This window comes from Triturus cristatus, chromosome 11 (assembly GCF_964204655.1).
Source record: "Triturus cristatus chromosome 11, aTriCri1.1, whole genome shotgun sequence".
In the NCBI taxonomy this organism is placed as follows: Eukaryota; Metazoa; Chordata; class Amphibia; order Caudata; family Salamandridae; genus Triturus; species Triturus cristatus.
The window spans coordinates 1,160,514,655-1,160,532,624 of record NC_140594.1 but is presented as its reverse complement, the minus strand read 5'-3'; the positions used below and the strand labels follow the sequence as shown (position 1 = coordinate 1,160,532,624).

At 41.3% G+C, this 17,970-nt stretch overlaps 1 protein-coding gene across 1 annotated transcript in view; it reads right to left on the bottom strand.

Moving 5' to 3' along the window:
* The window catches only part of LOC146788637 (putative cation-transporting ATPase 13A5), a 452,938-nt gene that overhangs the window by 353,808 nt on the left and 81,160 nt on the right, over window positions 1-17,970 (bottom strand). The window contains exon 3 of the mRNA XM_085635829.1: window positions 16,147-16,293. Within this exon, the coding sequence (XP_085491955.1) occupies window positions 16,147-16,293 (147 nt within the window). The remainder of the gene's footprint in view (window positions 1-16,146; window positions 16,294-17,970) is intronic.

The following is a 17,970-nucleotide window of genomic DNA, read 5'->3' as shown; positions in this document are numbered from 1 at the left end:
AACTGTTGGTGGCCATTTTCTGCCTCGGTAGAAGCGAGGCTGAAGAAGCAAGGGGAATAAGTGTGTAAAACATATAAAGGGGTCAGAGTGGAAATACTCTGACCCTCTAGAGGCGCTTAGGGGGTCCCAGAAGGACCCCCTGGGGCCCCCTTTTTAAAAAAAAAACTGCGAAATGCGCGCACAGTGCGCGCATCCTATCGCGTTGGGTATGCGGATCCACTGAATTTTTTTAAAAAAAGACAAGAAATCATTGGTTGTATGACTACTTTGTACACTGAAAGGTAGGGTGTATATTTCTGTTTTTTAAAGGTATGATTCTTATTGGTTAACAAAAACAGATTGTAAGGAACATTATATATGATTAGCTGATATGTTGAAAAGTGAAGCACACTTCCTCTCTTGTGTAGGAACATTGTGTGCTGAACTTCTGACCTGTGTGCTTAGTGCAGTGTTACATGACCTGTTTCTATGGTAACAGGCAGAAGGCAGATTGGGGGAAGGGTTGAAAATAAATGTCTTTCAGTTGGAAAGGGTTGAAATGTTTACCCAATAGAAATGTGTGTTTGCTTTTGAGTTTATGTGTGAAGGATTGTGATTTGATGTTTACATGTATATGTGTGGAAAGGGAAAGGGAAACTTTTCCATTCTTTGTTTTTGCTGAGAGGTGAACAGTGCAGAGATTCTGTAAAAGAAAATATGGTGAGTGACTGATATACTACTATAGAACTTGAAAGATGAGTTATTTAATTGTGAGGGGATGTATGTAGACTATTTTGATTTTAATCAGACTAATGTATTTCTCCTGCTAAAGTGTAGGGAATACTTTTTTTCTCTACAATCTTATTGACAGTGTGTGTGCATGTAGAAACCATTCTGTGATAAGCATTTGTGTTTTTCATGTGTTTGCAGACAGATAACTGTGCTGTTTTTATATTTTGGTAGAATTAGAAACCATTCATTTTTTATGAATTTGTGAAATTAGTTATGTTATGGGGACGCGCGAAGGAGTTTCCAGGCATACCGTGAGGGGAACTGTTCTATCCTGTGCTGCTGCCCTTGTTCTTAGTCTGTTTGTGCTGGTGCCTCAGGGGATACGAAGGAAACAGCTTTGGCCGGCTGCACCATCTAGACCACAACCCCCAGAAGGCCTAGCGCCGCAGCGCGATCTTGAACAGCTGAGGGGAATCCCTCTTAAACCCAGGACGCTCACCGCAGCGCGGGACGCGCGAAGGAGTTTCCAGGCATACCGTGAGGGGAACGGTTCTATCCTGTGCTGCTGCCCTTGTTCTTAGTCTGTTCGTGCTGGTGCCTCAGGGGATACGAAGGAAACAGCTTTGGCCGGCTGCACCATCTAGACCACAACCCCCAGAAAGCCTAGCGCCGCAGCGCGATCTTGAACAGCTGAGGGGAATCCCTCTTAAACCCAGGTCGCTCACCGCAGCGCGGGACACGCAAAGGAGTTTCCAGGCATACCGTGAGGGGAACGGTTCTATCCTGTGCTGCTGCCCTTGTTCTTAGTCTGTTCGTGCTGGTGCCTCAGGGGATACGAAGGAAACAGCTTTGGCCGGCTGCACCATCTAGACCACAACCCCCAGAAGGCCTAGCGCCGCAGCGCGATCTTGAACAGCTGAGGGGAATCCCTCTTAAACCCAGGACGCTCACCGCAGCGCGGGACGCGCGAAGGAGTTTCCAGGCATACCGTGAGGGGAACGGTTCTATCCTGTGCTGCTGCCCTTGTTCTTAGTCTGTTCGTGCTGGTGCCTCAGGGGATACGAAGGAAACAGCTTTGGCCGGCTGCACCATCTAGACCACAACCCCCAGAAGGCCTAGCGCCGCAGCGCGATCTTGAACAGCTGAGGGGAATCCCTCTTAAACCCAGGTCGCTCACCGCAGCGCGGGACGCGCGAAGGAGTTTCCAGGCATACCGTGAGGGGAACGGTTCTATCCTGTGCTGCTGCCCTTGTTCTTAGTCTGTTCGTGCTGGTGCCTCAGGGGATACGAAGGAAACAGCTTTGGCCGGCTGCACCATCTAGACCACAACCCCCAGAAGGCCTAGCGCCGCAGCGCGATCTTGAACAGCTGAGGGGAATCCCTCTTAAACCCAGGACGCTCACCGCAGCGTGGGACGCGCGCGGGCAGCGCACGGGCGAAACCCGGGCCAAGGGCGGGCCCGTCCTTGCCCGTCAAAGCCCGGATAAGGCTGGGCTGGGCCTACCCCCTAACATTTGTGGTGGGACTTGTTCAGCCACAGTGCCTTTCAACGCTGCCATGAGGGGTTTGGTGTCTGGGTGGCTCAATACAAGAACTGTGAGTTGCCAGAGTGACTTGTTACCATTCTTTAGTTGTGTACTATACCAAGCTGCTGTGTTATTCCAAGGGAAGGCGTGGTGCTCGCAAAGAAGTTTGGCCCTATTCGCCTCAGTAGTATGTCTAAAAGGAGGGCTGGTGATAAGCCGGGGGGGACACTTGATGATTATTTATTAAGAGCAGAGTCAGCATTGAACCTTGAGATTCTAGCGGTGGAACGTAGACTCTCCCTAGATCCTACCAACTCCTCCCTCCCATGTGCCCAGATACAGACTGGCTCGCCTGTCTTTGTTCATTCCAGCCCAATAGATGGTAACTCTTCTCCTCCTGCACACGCTCCCCCTGTGCAGGAGTCTTTGGTTCCTGTTCAGGGTTATGTCTCCACCCAGAGTCCTTCCAGGGTTACAACACGAGGGAGGTTGGCCCATAAAGTTAAAGGGAATAAAAAAGAAGCTACTAACAAATCACAGAGAGGTCAAGGAAAGAGTAAACCTACTGTTGAGTCGCTTCCTTCTAAGCCCAGTGGGCCCTCTGTTGAAGGGCGTCACTTGGACCACAATACTATTCTCTCCAGCCAGGCCCAGTTACAACCTCTTCTGGATTTACTTCTTGTTGGCCTCAAAGATCACTTAACTTGTCTCCTTGTCCCTGTACATCAAAAATTAGACCTTGTAGCCAACAGGTTGGACCAATTGGAAGCTAGATTTCCAGGCAATAAGATCTTAGTCCCAGGGCCCCCTACGCCATTGAACGGGGTGACGCCAGTGGAGGTGCCTAATGAGGCAGGCAGTACTAGACCATCAAGGCCAGTGGGGGCTATGCCTTTGCTACCATATATAGGGGTAGAGAATGATACCGTCTTAGGTCATGAAGTTGTTACTGACAGGGGTATTAATATTCATCATGACCTGCAAAGACACCCTTCTCTAGTTAACAGGGTTGGCATTGAAGGGGTGGGAGCAGGGCTCTCCTCACTGCCCTCTAGTCTACATCTTCCTCCCCAAGCCACCCCTTATACGATCATCTTGGCAAACGTTCCACCTCTCCTGGAAGGATCTTACGAACACTGGTCCAACCTTAAGAACAAATCCCTTCATTATTTGAGTTCCAAAATTGGAAATAGTAAGGCCCTATTTGACGATTTTAATATGGTTAGGCGCATTAATTGGATTGGTCAGTCCCACAAGTCTTTTCCTGGGGATTGTGTTGTGTTAAGCTTTAAGTCTCCTGCTCTAGTTAAATACATACTGGAAGTAGCCCATCACCTTCCCCCAGCTCCTAACTCAATTAGGATCCTCCCACTGGGCTTCTTTTATAGGCCAGGCTTTATACATCCTTTACGGGATAATTGTAATTTTCCAACAATTCCCGCCAGGTCTGATATGCCTATTGCGACCTTTAATCGCTTTGAAATTCTCTCTACAATGGAGGATAATGATTGACATATGGATGGTTCCTTATATATCTCAGTGCTTGCTCCAGGGTTGATGGGTCCTATTTGTCATCTGAGCCAGGATATTATCATTAAGACACCCTCCCCTAAAGATCGCTCCTGTTTGAGTAATTCATCTGGTCTTAATTTGCTACCATCTGTTGAAACGATCGACCCCCAGTTTGTCTCAGGTCAAGCAGTTGAAACCAGGGTCGAAAAGTCTACACTAAAAATGGGCTCCTGGAACATTGCTGGGCTGGGGTCAAGGCTTGATATTCCTGATTGGGCTGACTTCGTTGATGAGTTTGAAATATGGGCATTTCAGGAGACCTGGGCACTGTCTCCCCACTTTCGTACAGGGTTCCTGAACTTCCACAAACCCGCTGTTAAGAGTCATAGAGGCAGACCCATGGGGGGCTTAACCACCTGGGTCCGTCAATGTGAAGGTGTCTCCGTGACAGAGGTTCCAATCGACAGTTCTGATATTCTGATTATCAGGGTCAAATCCCGTAGCGGCCTCAATTTTCTTATAATTAATATCTATGTAAGAGGTCTCCCGGGAGGCAAATGCTCTCCCACATGTCATCTATTGGAGAATTATCTAGAGACCGCTCCTATGTTCACTAATAAGATTGTGGCTGGAGATTTTAATGTTTGTTTCGAGCCCTTGGGGGTCGAATGTGGGGATTTCACCGAGGAAGAAGACTCAACTTGGGGTGTTCCCATGTTAGAGTTGGAACCAGTACGCAAATGGTCTCATGCTGCCCTTTTTATGAAGGGTTTATGTTTAAATCAGGGCATGAGAGCAGTTAATGGGCGAACTAATTCTGATAGGATGGGGAAGATGACATTTGACAATGGTAGATCAGGGAGCCGAATTGACTATATATTAGTCAGTTTGGATTTGTGGCCGCTCATAGACGACATGGTGGTAGTAGGTAGAGTGGAGAGCGACCACAACCCCCTTGCACTGTGTATCAAGGATAATAGCTTTGCAGTCTCCCCCACCCTCTCAGATGGCTGTTCCCCTATAGATGTCATCCTTACTAATGATCTCAGAAGGGTGAGATGGCCGAAAATCGCCACCTGTAAATCCTCACGAGTGGCCATCAGAAAATTAATTAATATTACCCTGGCCTCACTTAATCAAATGGAATCTCAAAATCTGATCAAGGATAATATCCGGGACACCCACAACAAACTCTTTGCCGAGCTTAAATCCTTTTTTGTGAAACGTCTTCCCGCCACTGGCAGGGGTAAAGAGTTGAGACCATGTACGTGGTACAACAAGGATTGTAGATTGGCCCAAAGTGCTCTGAAAGAGGCCATTAAATCTGGCTCTCTTTCTACCATCCAAAAATGTAGACTTGTTTACAAAACCGCTCAATCTAAGGCCAAGCAAAACTGGGATGAAGAACGCTGGAGGGATTTATATCAGGCTTGCCACGACCGTAACATGGTCCATTTTTGGCATCTCCTTAAATGGGGTAATTCCCCCTCGGATATCCGCCCCTCTAATCAAGTAGAACCACAACAGTGGGTAGCGTATTTTGAGGAACAGTTTAAGGTTGGCGCTTTGATGGACAAGCAGATCTTCTGTCCTCCAGGTGTTGAAAACACATTAAAACTCTCCCCTGGTGAAGTTAAGTTAGTCTTACGATCGATTAAGAGTGGCAAAGCCCCAGGACCAGACTGTATCCCTGCCGATTTATTTATTCAGGAGCAAGATGTATGGATTCCATACTTGACCTTGCTGGCTAATGCCCTAGCGAGTGGTGCTGCTGTCCCCGATTCGTGGCTCGGGGCAGAGATACTGCCGATCTATAAGAAAGGCGATCGCTCTGCCCCGGGCAATTATAGACCTATTAGCTTAATAGACGCAGTACAAAAAATTATTGCCCGCCTCGTTCTGGGTCGTATCCAAATTTGGATGTCCGACTCTGATGTGTTGTCTCCTCTTCAGGCAGGGTTTCGATCACACACTGGGACCCTGGACCAAGTATTCAGGGTAGTACTTCTGTATTGGAAGGTTGTTTTTCTGGGGGGAGGCAAGTTGTATGCGGCTGTCGTAGACCTAAGGTCTTCGTTTGACCTTGTGCCAAGGGACAAGTTATGGAAAGTACTCTCGGATATGGGCATGCCAAAAGAACTGGTCTCTTTTTTGGTCACCATTCATGAAAACACGTATGCCCGTGTCCGATGGGGTAAACCCGGGGAGCTGACTGATAGATTCAAAGTATCCAAAGGTGTTCGACAATGATGTGTACTCGCTCCCACCTTGTTTTCACTATTTATCAATGGGGTTGTAAATTATTTCTCAAATAGCCCTACTGATGCACCTACCTTGGCAGGAATGAAGATTCCCCTGCTCATGTTCGCGGATGACACCCTTTTGATCTCGAAGACGAGACAGGGTTTGCAGCTGGCCCTGTCTCGCTTCGAGATCTTTTGCCGCGAGCATGAGTTGGAGATAAACGTTGGGAAGACCAAGTTTATGGTTTTTCGCGGCCCCCGGCGGGTTAAGGCGGAGGTGTGTCTGGGTGGTGTCAACTTATCCCAAACGGCAGTGTTTACCTATCTTGGGGTCACCTTCAGCGAGACATGCAGCTGGTCCCACCAGCTGGATTTCCTCGCTCTTAAGCATGCTCAACTGGGAGGAGCTTTGCTGAAAGAGCACAAACTCTCTCTAACAAAACCAATAGCTCCACTCATGAAGATCTATGGCTCCAAGATTTTACCTGCAATTTTATATGGAGCCGAGATGTGGGGTTTTAATAACTTGTCTAAGTTGATGATCGCCCAGAATAAATTCCTTCGGTCAGCTATCGGGCTCCCCCAATCCACCCCGCGCATCCCCCTATTGTATGATCTGGGAATTCAACCTATAGAGGACTGGGCTGGGTACAGACCCCTGGCGTTTTGGCGTCGTTTGTGGACGACTTCTGAACTAATTAACTATGCAAAAGCCCTCCTGGAGATCAAAGGGTTGGAGGGGTCGCATAGGATTCCCTGGTTGTCTAGCATCAAAACTCTGTTGTTTGATCTCGGGATGCGTGACCTATGGGTTAACCCTGATACAGAAGTCTTCCCGGCAAAAAAGGTCCTTAAGGATGCGTACTGGAGTTATATTAAGAACAGGAGATGTGCTTCCCTTATAGGTTCCACGATGACTGTTACCTTCCTAGTTTTTAAGGACGAGTCTGTCTACGAAAGCTACTGGGATACCATATTGAAGTTTCTTGATCGTAAATTGTATCACCAGTTCAGAGTGGGCGCCCTACCACTGTGAGGACTCACCAAAAGTTGGAGTCCTCTTGGTAGTGACAAATGCCCCTTTTGTGTATACATGATTGAAACTATGGATCACTTCCTCTTTTGCTGCCCAATTTACCAACTTCCTAGACGTATCTGGCTTCGACCCGTCTGCAGATGAATGAGTACCCGTTCTGCACAGGTTGCTAGTAGAATCTTGAAAATAGATACATCAAAACCTATAGTAATTGGTGTTGCCAAATTTATCAGTTGGGCATGGATCCTTAGGGCTAGGAAACTGAAGTCGTGATCTGTGTTGTTAGCTGTCACAAATTAGTATTTATTTTGGTCCCTGGGCTAAATGGCGCGTCCCTATTTGCATTTTATCGTATTTTTTAACATGCTGTGATTATTTTTAATCTACTATTTTTTGTAACATTTTAAAGGTTTTACAGTCTGTTTTGTATTGTATATGAATTGCATTGTAGTCGAATTGTTTAATATGTGTAGTATGTCTTTTATGATGCGAATCGAATAAAGACTTCTTTGACTGACTGACTGTTATGTTATGTTTCTATACTAAAATATTGTACTACATCTAGATGAAGAAATGTGTTTTGGAATAGTGCAAGGGATAGTGTTGTTTGTCTAAAATCACACAGTGAGTCTGTGTGCATTTGGGAACCACTGTGAGAGAAGCATTTGGTAACATTGTGTATTTGCTGACAGATAACTGTTTTAACCTGCCATGTTTTGAAGTTTTAGTAGCATTAGAAGACAGTTATGGCTTATGATTTGATTAAATGAGTCAGGCTTTGACAGAAAAGTGCAGTCCTGAAATATGTTGATTGTGTGCAGTTCCCTTACCACTTGCACTGTAGTGAATGAGTTTTGGTAAACTCCTAGGGATAGTGGTGCTTGTCTAGAATCACAGTGTGAGTTAGTGTGTATTTGGGATCAGTGTGAGAGAAGCATTTGGTGACATCATGTATTTGCTGACAGATAACTTTTTTAAAACCTGTCATGTTGTGAAGTTTTAGTAGCATTAGAATCCAATCTTTGCTTATGCGTTGATTAAATGAGTCATGCTTTGACACTGATGTGCTGTACTTAAATATGTAGATTGAGTTCAGTACCATTAACTCTTCTAGACTAGTGAATGAGTTTTGGTAAACTCCTTGGATAGTGTTGATTGTCTAAAATCACACTGTGAGTCTGTGTGCATATGGGTAAGGATTGTGAGAGAAGCATTTGGTAACATTGTGTATTTGCTGACAGATAACTGTTTCAAAACCGGTCATGTTGTCAAGTTTTAGTTGCATTAGAAGCCAGTCTTTGCTTATGGTTTGATTAAATGAGTCAGGCTTTGACAGAAAAGTGCAGTCCTGAAATATGAAGATTGTGTGCAGTTCCCTTACCATTTCCACAGTAGTGAATGATTTTTGGTAAACTCCTAGTTATAGTGGTTGTTGTCTAGAATCACACTGTGAGTCTGTGTGCATTTGGGAAGCACTGTGAGAGAAGCATTTGGTAACATTGTGTATTTTTTAGCAGATAACTCTTTTAAAACCTGTCATGTTGTCAAGTTTAAGTAGCATTAGAAGCTAGTCTTTGCTTATGCATTGATAAAATGAGTCAGGGTTTGACACTGATGTGCAGTACCATGTACTATTCTGTTCACTGTGGCAGAACTGAAAATGTAAAAGTTTTACCTAAGCACTGTCCTAGAATTGTCTGATTATTTAGTCAGTTTCTAAGTACCAAATAGATTGCTTCAAATGTCTATGCAGTATGCAAGTAGTGTTCTAACATACTATACACTTGTCTTTTACACCTTCAATTCCCTAGTCAGTACCCATACACTTCTAGGAAACACCCTGTCACTCCCTTTGCAGTCATCTAGAGACCCATTCAACAGCATGTACTAATCCATTCACTGTGCCAAAACCCAAACACTTATAAATTCACCAAGACACTCTCTTTCCAGTACTCTAATGATTCAGTCACTGCCTAAGTATTCATGCACTGAGCCAGGCCTTAGCACATGGACTTCTTCAAACCCCTATCCACTATGCATGCAATCTTCTAACCACCTACACACTTGTCTTTCACACCTTCAATTCCCCAGTCAGTATCCATACACTTCCAGCAAACACCCTGTCACTCCTGTTGCACTCCTCTAGTGACCCATTCAGCATCATGTACTAATCCATTCACTGCGCCAAACCCTAATAAATTAACCCAGGCACTCTCCTTGCAGTACTCTAATCATTCAGTCAGTACCCAAGTAGTCATCCAGTGACCCAGGCCTTAGTATATGGACTGCTTCAAACCCCTATCCACTATGCATGCAGTTGTCTAACCACCTACACAATTGTATTTCACACCTTCAATTCCCTAGTCAGTATCCATACACTTCCAGGAAACACCCTGTCACTCCCTTTGCAGTCTTCTAGTGACCCATTCAGCATCATGTACTAATCCATTCACTGTGCGAAAACTCAAACACTTATAAATTCACCAAGATATTATCTTTGCAGTACTCTAATCATTCAGTCAGTGCCTAAGTATTCATGCACTGAGCCAGGCCTTAGCACATGGACTGCTTGAAACCCCTATGCACTATGTATGCAGTCTTCTAACCACCTAGACACTTGCCTTTCACACTTCAATTTCTTAGTCAGTATCCATACAGTCCAGCAAACATCTTGTCACTGCCTTTGCACTCCTCTAGTGACCCATTCAGTACCAAGTATTAATCCATTCCCTGTGCGAAAAGCCTAGCACTTATAAATTCACGTAGGCACTCTTCTTGCTGTCCTCTAATCATTCAGTCAGTACCCAAGTAGTCATGCAGTGAGCCAGGCCTTAGCACATGGACTGCTTTAAATGCCTATGCAGTATGGATGCAGTCCTCTAATCACCTACCAGTTGTGTTTCACACCTTCAATTCCCTAGTTAGTATTCATACTCTTCTAGCAAACACCCTGTCACTCACCCAGTGTGTCTCCTTATAGTACTGTAATCATTTAGTCAGTTAGCATGTAGAGTTTTAGTGAGGTAGGCTTTAGGGCATGAACTGCTTCAAAGTAGTATGCACTATGCATGTAGTGTTTTAACCATCGTCACACTTGTGGTTCAGGGACATAGTTTCTTAGTCAGTATTTATATAAAATGTGTTTGTACAGTAATGGAATAGTATAATTTTGAAAGTTATTAATATACATGTATTTGTGATTCTTTTTTAGAGATACAGAACAGGAGTGTTTCTCATCTGTTTGCACTCTTCTCGTGCAAGATTGTTTGAGTGAAGGGTCCTTAGGTGTTTCATCATACTTGCTGTGCCGCATGAGTATTTTTTGTTAGGATCCCCTCGTAACAGAACTCTTTTGAAAATCTTGTGCATGAGAAAGGTGGTATTGGTCTTTGTTTGCCCCTCAAGAAAAGTAGAACATTTCCACATCACTGAAGGAAAATGTGGGCGTGGTGCATCCTCCAAAAATTCAACTTTAGATTTGGTGAATATTTTATGGCGACATCATTTACAGTTTTTGTAAGTTAAAGTTAAAAAATGTTGTTAGCTGTGTGCATTTTATATTTCTGTGATTTGTATTTTGAGAATGGCATGTTGTTTTTTTTTTAACAATCTTTGAGATTGTGTTTTTTTTGCCCGCTGTTAAGTGATGAGTACGATTGAAATCACTATTTTTAGTGAAATTTAATATATTCTGAGAACAGCAAAAAAGGCAAAAAAATTATTTTGTGGAAATTATGCTGTGTTGTAAAAAATGTATTATTACACGTTATAATTTTTTTTTCCTTTTCTTTCACAGATCCAAATTTTAAAATAAGCAATTTATATGAATTTATATTTGAATGAAAAACAGAAAAAAATGTATACCATTTTTTATTCCTATTACTGTGAAGGTAAGTTTAACTAAGTCTCAATATGCAGAATGAAGAGGCCTGCAAGAAGCTACAAAGTTGAAACACGTTTCTAAAAACACTCTGTTTATGTAGTTTTGAAATCTGACCATAATCAGATATCATGTGACCTGCAAAAAAAGAGATTTGAGGGGTTCATAATATTTCACCTTTTTAGCTGTTGAAGGACCGCAATCATTTCAATCATTCTTCTTTGAACATCTTTGCAGACAAAACTCTGTGCTTACCTTCTATCATTCACAAGGAAATTTAAAAACGGAAATATGTCACTGTTTGTAACATAGTTATTGTGCAAGATACTCTTTTATATTTAGAAAGAGAGGAAAAGGCACTCTGTGCACTTTTTATACTCCATGTAAATATAACCTCATCATGCACACCACTTTGTGTTGAAAGGGTGTTCTATAAGTGTTGTTGTGCATGATTGCACTTAATACTCATAGAACAAGACACATGTCTAGATTTATCAGAAATCATAAATCTCGATATGTGTGTGAATGCTGCACCATTCTAAAATTGGTGTAGGAAAGCATAACAAGGAGAATTGTTTTAATTTCTCCACATTTTTATATCTTCAATGCATGCTGAAATGTTCAGCATACATTGAATAAGAATAATGCATTTTCTCATTGATTTTGTGCGGGAAGGTGTGTCTTCCTGCAGAAAAACAAATAGCACATGACACAGATATCCTTGCACTATGGTGCAAGGGTGCCTGTGTCAGCACATGGCTACAGTTTAAGCAGCCGTACAGAGAGAAGCATAGATTTGCAACATATTTATGTACATATGTTGCATCCCTGTGCTTCAGAAGTACTACAGCACACTGCAGTTAAAGAGGTTACTGTGTGATGCTGCAGCACTTCCTCATAGTTCTGCACTTAAACATTCACCATACGCTACTAATGCATTCATTCAGTCAATTACATACTACACATACATTCATCTAAACTAACACTAACAAAGAAATTTAGCTTTTTTTTAAACCAGGAAAGTTAGTTCTTACAAGAACTTTTTTTTTCTTCTTTGTTCTTTTATAATTTTTTGGGGGTTTTCTGAACAATTTTTAAATTTTTGTGGTTTTTCTGCAAAAAAAAAACAAAAAAAAAAAAAACAGGAAAAACCAAACAATGAACTTCAGGGAACAATAAAAAAAAAAAACTAGCAAATGTGACTTTCTTGCCGGCGGCAGATCAGATCGATCGACTGCTCACCATAGCAAAAAGTCTTATTGCAGTTAGTGCAGAGCCCTTTTAAAAATAAATTGAAATTGAGGACGGATGTCCAAGGTTTGGGCTGATGGATGCACTCTTGATGTGCTCGGCTGCGATGAGGTGGATGGCGCAGGAGCAGGAGTGTTTCTCATCCGTCGGCACTCTTCTTGTGCAAGTTTGTTTGGATGAAGGGTCCTCATGTGCTTCATCATACTTGCCGTTCCGCAAGAGTATTTCTTGTTAGGATCCCCTCTTGATAGGACTCTTTTGCAAATCTTGCACGTGACCGAGGTGCCCCTCGGGAAAAGTAAAAAAATTACACACCACTGAAGAAAAACGTTTTTTGTGTGGTGCCTCTGGCAAAAATTCATCCTCAGAAGTATGAGGTGATGCCTGCTGCCCTGAAGCCATTTTTGGTTGAAAAAAGTTAGAGCTAAGTGTAAACTTAGTCTAAAAAATATTCTTCTCTCCAAAGAGATGGTGCTCTAAAGAAGGTCAAAGGAGAATGATTGAAATGGGTGGGGTCTTTCAATAGTTAGAAGAGGAAGTTTAATGAACCAATCAAATCTCTTTTTTTGCAGGTCACATGTGATCCGCGCACCCTGCGCTTACGCAGCATGCACCCAGCGCGCATCCGCGAAATTCAATTAAAAAGAAATCTAGGATTAGATGTAAAAATATATTACTTTTAAGACTAGTTTAGAGTTTGTCTTCAATTAATATTCACATGAAATTCATATATATATGTTTTTTAAAATGTTAAATATTTTGCGGGATCCGCGCACCCACCGCGTCATAGACGCAGATGACGCATCGCGGAAACGCATAAACGTCGCATTACGTACATCGAACGTGTCGCGTATAGGCTGGGAGTCGCGTACCTGTCGCATTGCGATCGCACACTAAACACGTACCCAACTCGTACCATGCGCGGATGCTATCACGTAGGGATCGAGAACGGTGCGCATAGGGTGCGGATCCAAAAACATTGAAAAAAATATATAAAATACACTTTTGAACATATAGTTAAAAAAAATATTTTGAAAAATATTAAAAAATATGTTTGTAAAACCCATTAAGTTCAAATAACATTTTTTAATTTTTAAAAGAATTAATTGAAAAAATAAGTTTAAAAAATGGTGATAAAAAAGTATTTTAAAAAAAAGATAATTAATGAAATTGACACACTGAATTTGAAAAATATAGAAATCCAATCAAAATCATTAAACATGATATCTTCAGAGATAAGTTATAGATAGGAATTAGCATTTTTAAAAAACCTTTGAAATTCAATGAAAAAACCATAGGTTTCATGCACGTTAAAGTTAGGAATTGGCATTTAAAAAACCTTTGAAATTCACTGAAAAAACCAAAGGTTTCAGGGGCGTTATGGTTAGGAATTGGCATTTAAAAAGCCTTAGAAATTCACTAAAAAAAACATATTTTTCAGGGGCGTTATAGTTAGCTGGACATTTCCCTCGTACAAAACCCTAGAAATTCCCCCGTCATAGTTAGTTCAGCTAACTATAACTCGCGCTCCCGCAATGCACTGCTGATGACGTCACGTATTACATCACTCATGACATGGTCAGTGACATCACTGATGACATCACTGGTGACATCTCAAATGACATCACTGATGACATCACTGATGATGTCATCCATGTGATATATTAGTGCATCTTCTCACACCCTAATATAACCTTTGATACACCGACTCAAAATTTCAGATGGCCATTTTGAAAACCATAGATACTCCAATACCAATAACTACATACCCACTCATTGACTCTTAGGTCTACATACATCTCCACTCACTCACCTGTACAGTCACTCATACTTACAGTCACTCCGTACAGGACTATCATATGCATTTATACACCTATATAGACACTCACACACCGCCAATTATCCATTGAGGTACTGACACACCTAGTCAGTCATGCAAATAATTAATCACAGTCCAAATTTCTCACCTATACAGTTAAACATACTCAAGTTCACTTACTCATAAAAATACTAACAAATTCTGACACTCTTATACAGTTACTAATACAAGCTCACACTCATCCATACAGGCACTCCCTCAATCACACACTCTCACATATAGATAGTTATATACTCTTACACACATATACACTGCGTTTCACATATGTAGTTACTGACACATGTACAACTGTGATATACATTCAATCACTAACACACTCATACATACACTCACCCAACCATACAGTCCATCACAGTTGCACTCTTAAAACCATGCACCATAGTATCACCCACTCACACATCTATGCACAGAGTCACACACACCCTACCCACACAAACACTCAGGCACCCATACAGATACTGGGACAACCAATCAATAACCCATATATACACATTCATATAGGTATTCACAAAACCATGCTGCCACTTATACACCAGCACACAGACACATACAGTCACTCAGTTTAGTCACTAGTCTGCAGTAAGATACATTTATTGACTCACTTACAGAGTCAGTTACGCACCTAGAAAATCATCCATTCACACACTTGTACACCCACTCATTCTTCAACAGGCCTTTCAATATATATATTAAACATATTAAAACTTTACAGAAACACAGACTCACTGGATGACGTCATCAGTGATGTCATCAGTGATGTAATTTGAGATGTCATTTGAGATGTCATGAGTGATGTCATCAGTGATGTCACTGACCATGTCATGAGTGATGTAATATGTGACGTCATCAGCAGTGCATTGCGGGGGAGCGAGTTATAGTTAGCTGAACAAACTATAACGGGGGAATTTCTCGGGTTTTGTACGAGGGAAATGTCCAGCTAACTATAACGCCCCTGAAACCTATGTTTTTTTTAGTGAATTTCTAAGGTTTTTTAAATGCCAATTCCTAACTATAACGCCCCTGAAACCTTTGTTTTTTTCAGTGAATATATATATATATAGATATATATATATATAGGAAAGGATAAAAAAACACACACCAGGGGGTTTACCCATTCCTATTGCTACATCCCCTCAACAAAAGCCCTTTGTTGCTGATTTAGAGTTTGGCTGACAGGGTACTCGGTTACAAACACAATGAGGTGCCCAGTCTGATTACCATTGATGGTAAGCTTCCTCTGAGACCCGAAAGTGTCCTGCACTATTTACGTTGAATGGTGCGATGTCCTTTTTTCTGTCCCTCTCTGCCACGTAATACTTTGTGGTGAGGAACACAAAACATAAAGACTCCCAGACGCAAGGAACACAACTCCCTGGGTACAGAAGGTCATTAATTTTGTATCTTATGTTGTTTGTTTTTGAAAAACAAAAACTTTGGTGAACTTTGGCGGGTGACAGTCAAAACCAATGGGGTCATTCTCGAAGCACCTTGAGTGGACCCACCATGTCAACACAGACACTCAGCGATATCTGAATAGTTAGATTAATGCTACTTTGTAGAAATCAGTATTTATTGTTTATAAATGTTCTTATAAATGTTAGAAGGTTGAACTCAATTGATCTAGAGATATTTATTTCACCCTTTCTTAGACAGTTTATGGGGGCTGTTCTCACAATGCTGGGTGTGATGTACCATCCCATAATCTTTATTTATTTATCGGTACAAAGGTTGTTGGGTAGCTTGTGAACTATACAGGAAGAGTGTGTGAACTATATTCCAGATCTCTGTGTAGTGGTATGTAAGATACTTGTCAGTAATTCGAAGTCTTACATTGATGACTGTAACTTAGAAGAGGGTCACACTTTGATAATTTGTTAACTGATGCTGCCACTTCAATGAATTCTTGTTATAACTCATTAGTATCTGATAGCTCATGAGCCTGGCTCCTAGAAGCAGCAGAGTATTTTGCTCAGAATGTGTTGACTGCAGTAGGAGCATTTCGTAAATGAGCTGCTGTACACAGAACAATATGTGTGTGAAATTGTGAAGATCAATTACAACTTTTATAAAATGGTTCATCTCCAAAGTAGATTTGGAAAATAACTTACTTTTAACTGTGGCTTCATTATAACTCTGTTCACAATGGACAATTCATCTGTACTGATCAGGTAATCTTGTTCCCCGGTATGTATAAATGTCGGCCCATATAGGTATGTCCAGGTGACCTTCTTCTTGGTGTATTGTTTAAAAGCATCCTATGGAAAAATAGAGGAATGTGCTACAATGTTTATTAATCCACGTATTGACATACACTTACATATAATCAATTTAGTCAATTAATTTTACAAACTGAGTACCCCTCACATGAGACACATACATTTGAGCCATTGGCCAGCTTGTCTGTTCTGCCCAAACCTTGAGTGGTGTCATTTTATCAATGCCTCTATCAAGGTTGGAAAACTGCTGATGCCAACAATTATGGAAAATCTTGGACATACCATGCACCGAATAATATTATAATGCAATACGAATGAAAGACAAAACATGGAAAGGCCCATATTTAAAAAAAGAAATACTGCAGAGATTTCTGTACCATATACAGATCAGTGAATTATACTTGCTTGCTTTCTACACGACCGACTCACAGTGATGATTTTCCTGTTTCATTTTCTGGGAGTAGAATTACGTGAGTCATTTTATAGTTGTAAAAACTCTGGGCTTGATAAAGAGGAGGGTGGTAATTACAACATATTCAAAAGCCAATCCAGGAAGATCTTAAATATGCATTAGAATACAGTGCCGGTTTTTAGAGCCAGTAAAAAAGTAACAAGATTGCTCATCATTGTTTTATGAAGACCACAATAGCATTTGTTTTCTGGATCCACCTTTCAGGAGTCCAGTGTGGGACACAGAGTGTCGCATCCAATGTATGTATGTGTGTGGTATTTGTATAGAACAAACTGGGCCATAAAGCAGCTGAGTGCAGTAGAAGGTTGTTTTTCAAATATTTAATTAAAACCAATGTAATAATATCAAAAACAATAACAACAGCAGTAATTATAATAATAATAGATACATTAGCTTTTCTGTTCATATGAAGAACAATTATACATTTGAGCAATAGCTTCTTGCATGCTTCTAAAGGTGGCACATTTGATGGAAAACAACACATTAAAAAGGTTATAGTTTTAAAAAGCATCTTAGTCAAACACTGACTTTTGTAAAGACTCTATTAAATTTGACCTGTAAAAATTACAAAATAGGCGAATAGTATTTGCTGCCTGATCAGACCGAGGTCCAATGTGACTTCGAGAGCCTGCATCACACAATGGAGGTCAGATTCAACAACTAGACTTTACAGATTTCTTCCACAAAGAACAGATATATATATATATATATATATATATATATATATATATATATATATATATACATATATGTGTATATATATATATATATTCACTTAAAAAACCATAGGTTTCACACATGTTATAGTTAGGTGGATATTTCACTCGTAAAAAACCAATGAAATTCCCCCGTTATAGTTGGTTCAGATAACTATAACTCGCGCGCCCGCAATCCTCTGCTCATGACGGCACATATTACATCACTCATGACATGGACAGTGGCATCACTCTTGACATCACTGATGACATCATCCTTGTGATAGAGTGGCGGTCGTGCGAGTTATAGTTATCTGAACTAACTATAACGGGGGAATTTCATTGGTTTTTTACGAGTGAAATATCCACCTAACTATAACATGTGTGAAACCTATGATTTTTAAGTGAATTTGCAAGGTTTTTTAAATGCTAATTCCTAACTATTTTCTGGTCTGGAAATGCTTATTAAGGACACCTTTGTGCAATTGATGTCACTCTTTCCACAAACTGCCTTTGTCTATTCTAATATATGCCAAAGGCAAAAGTGGA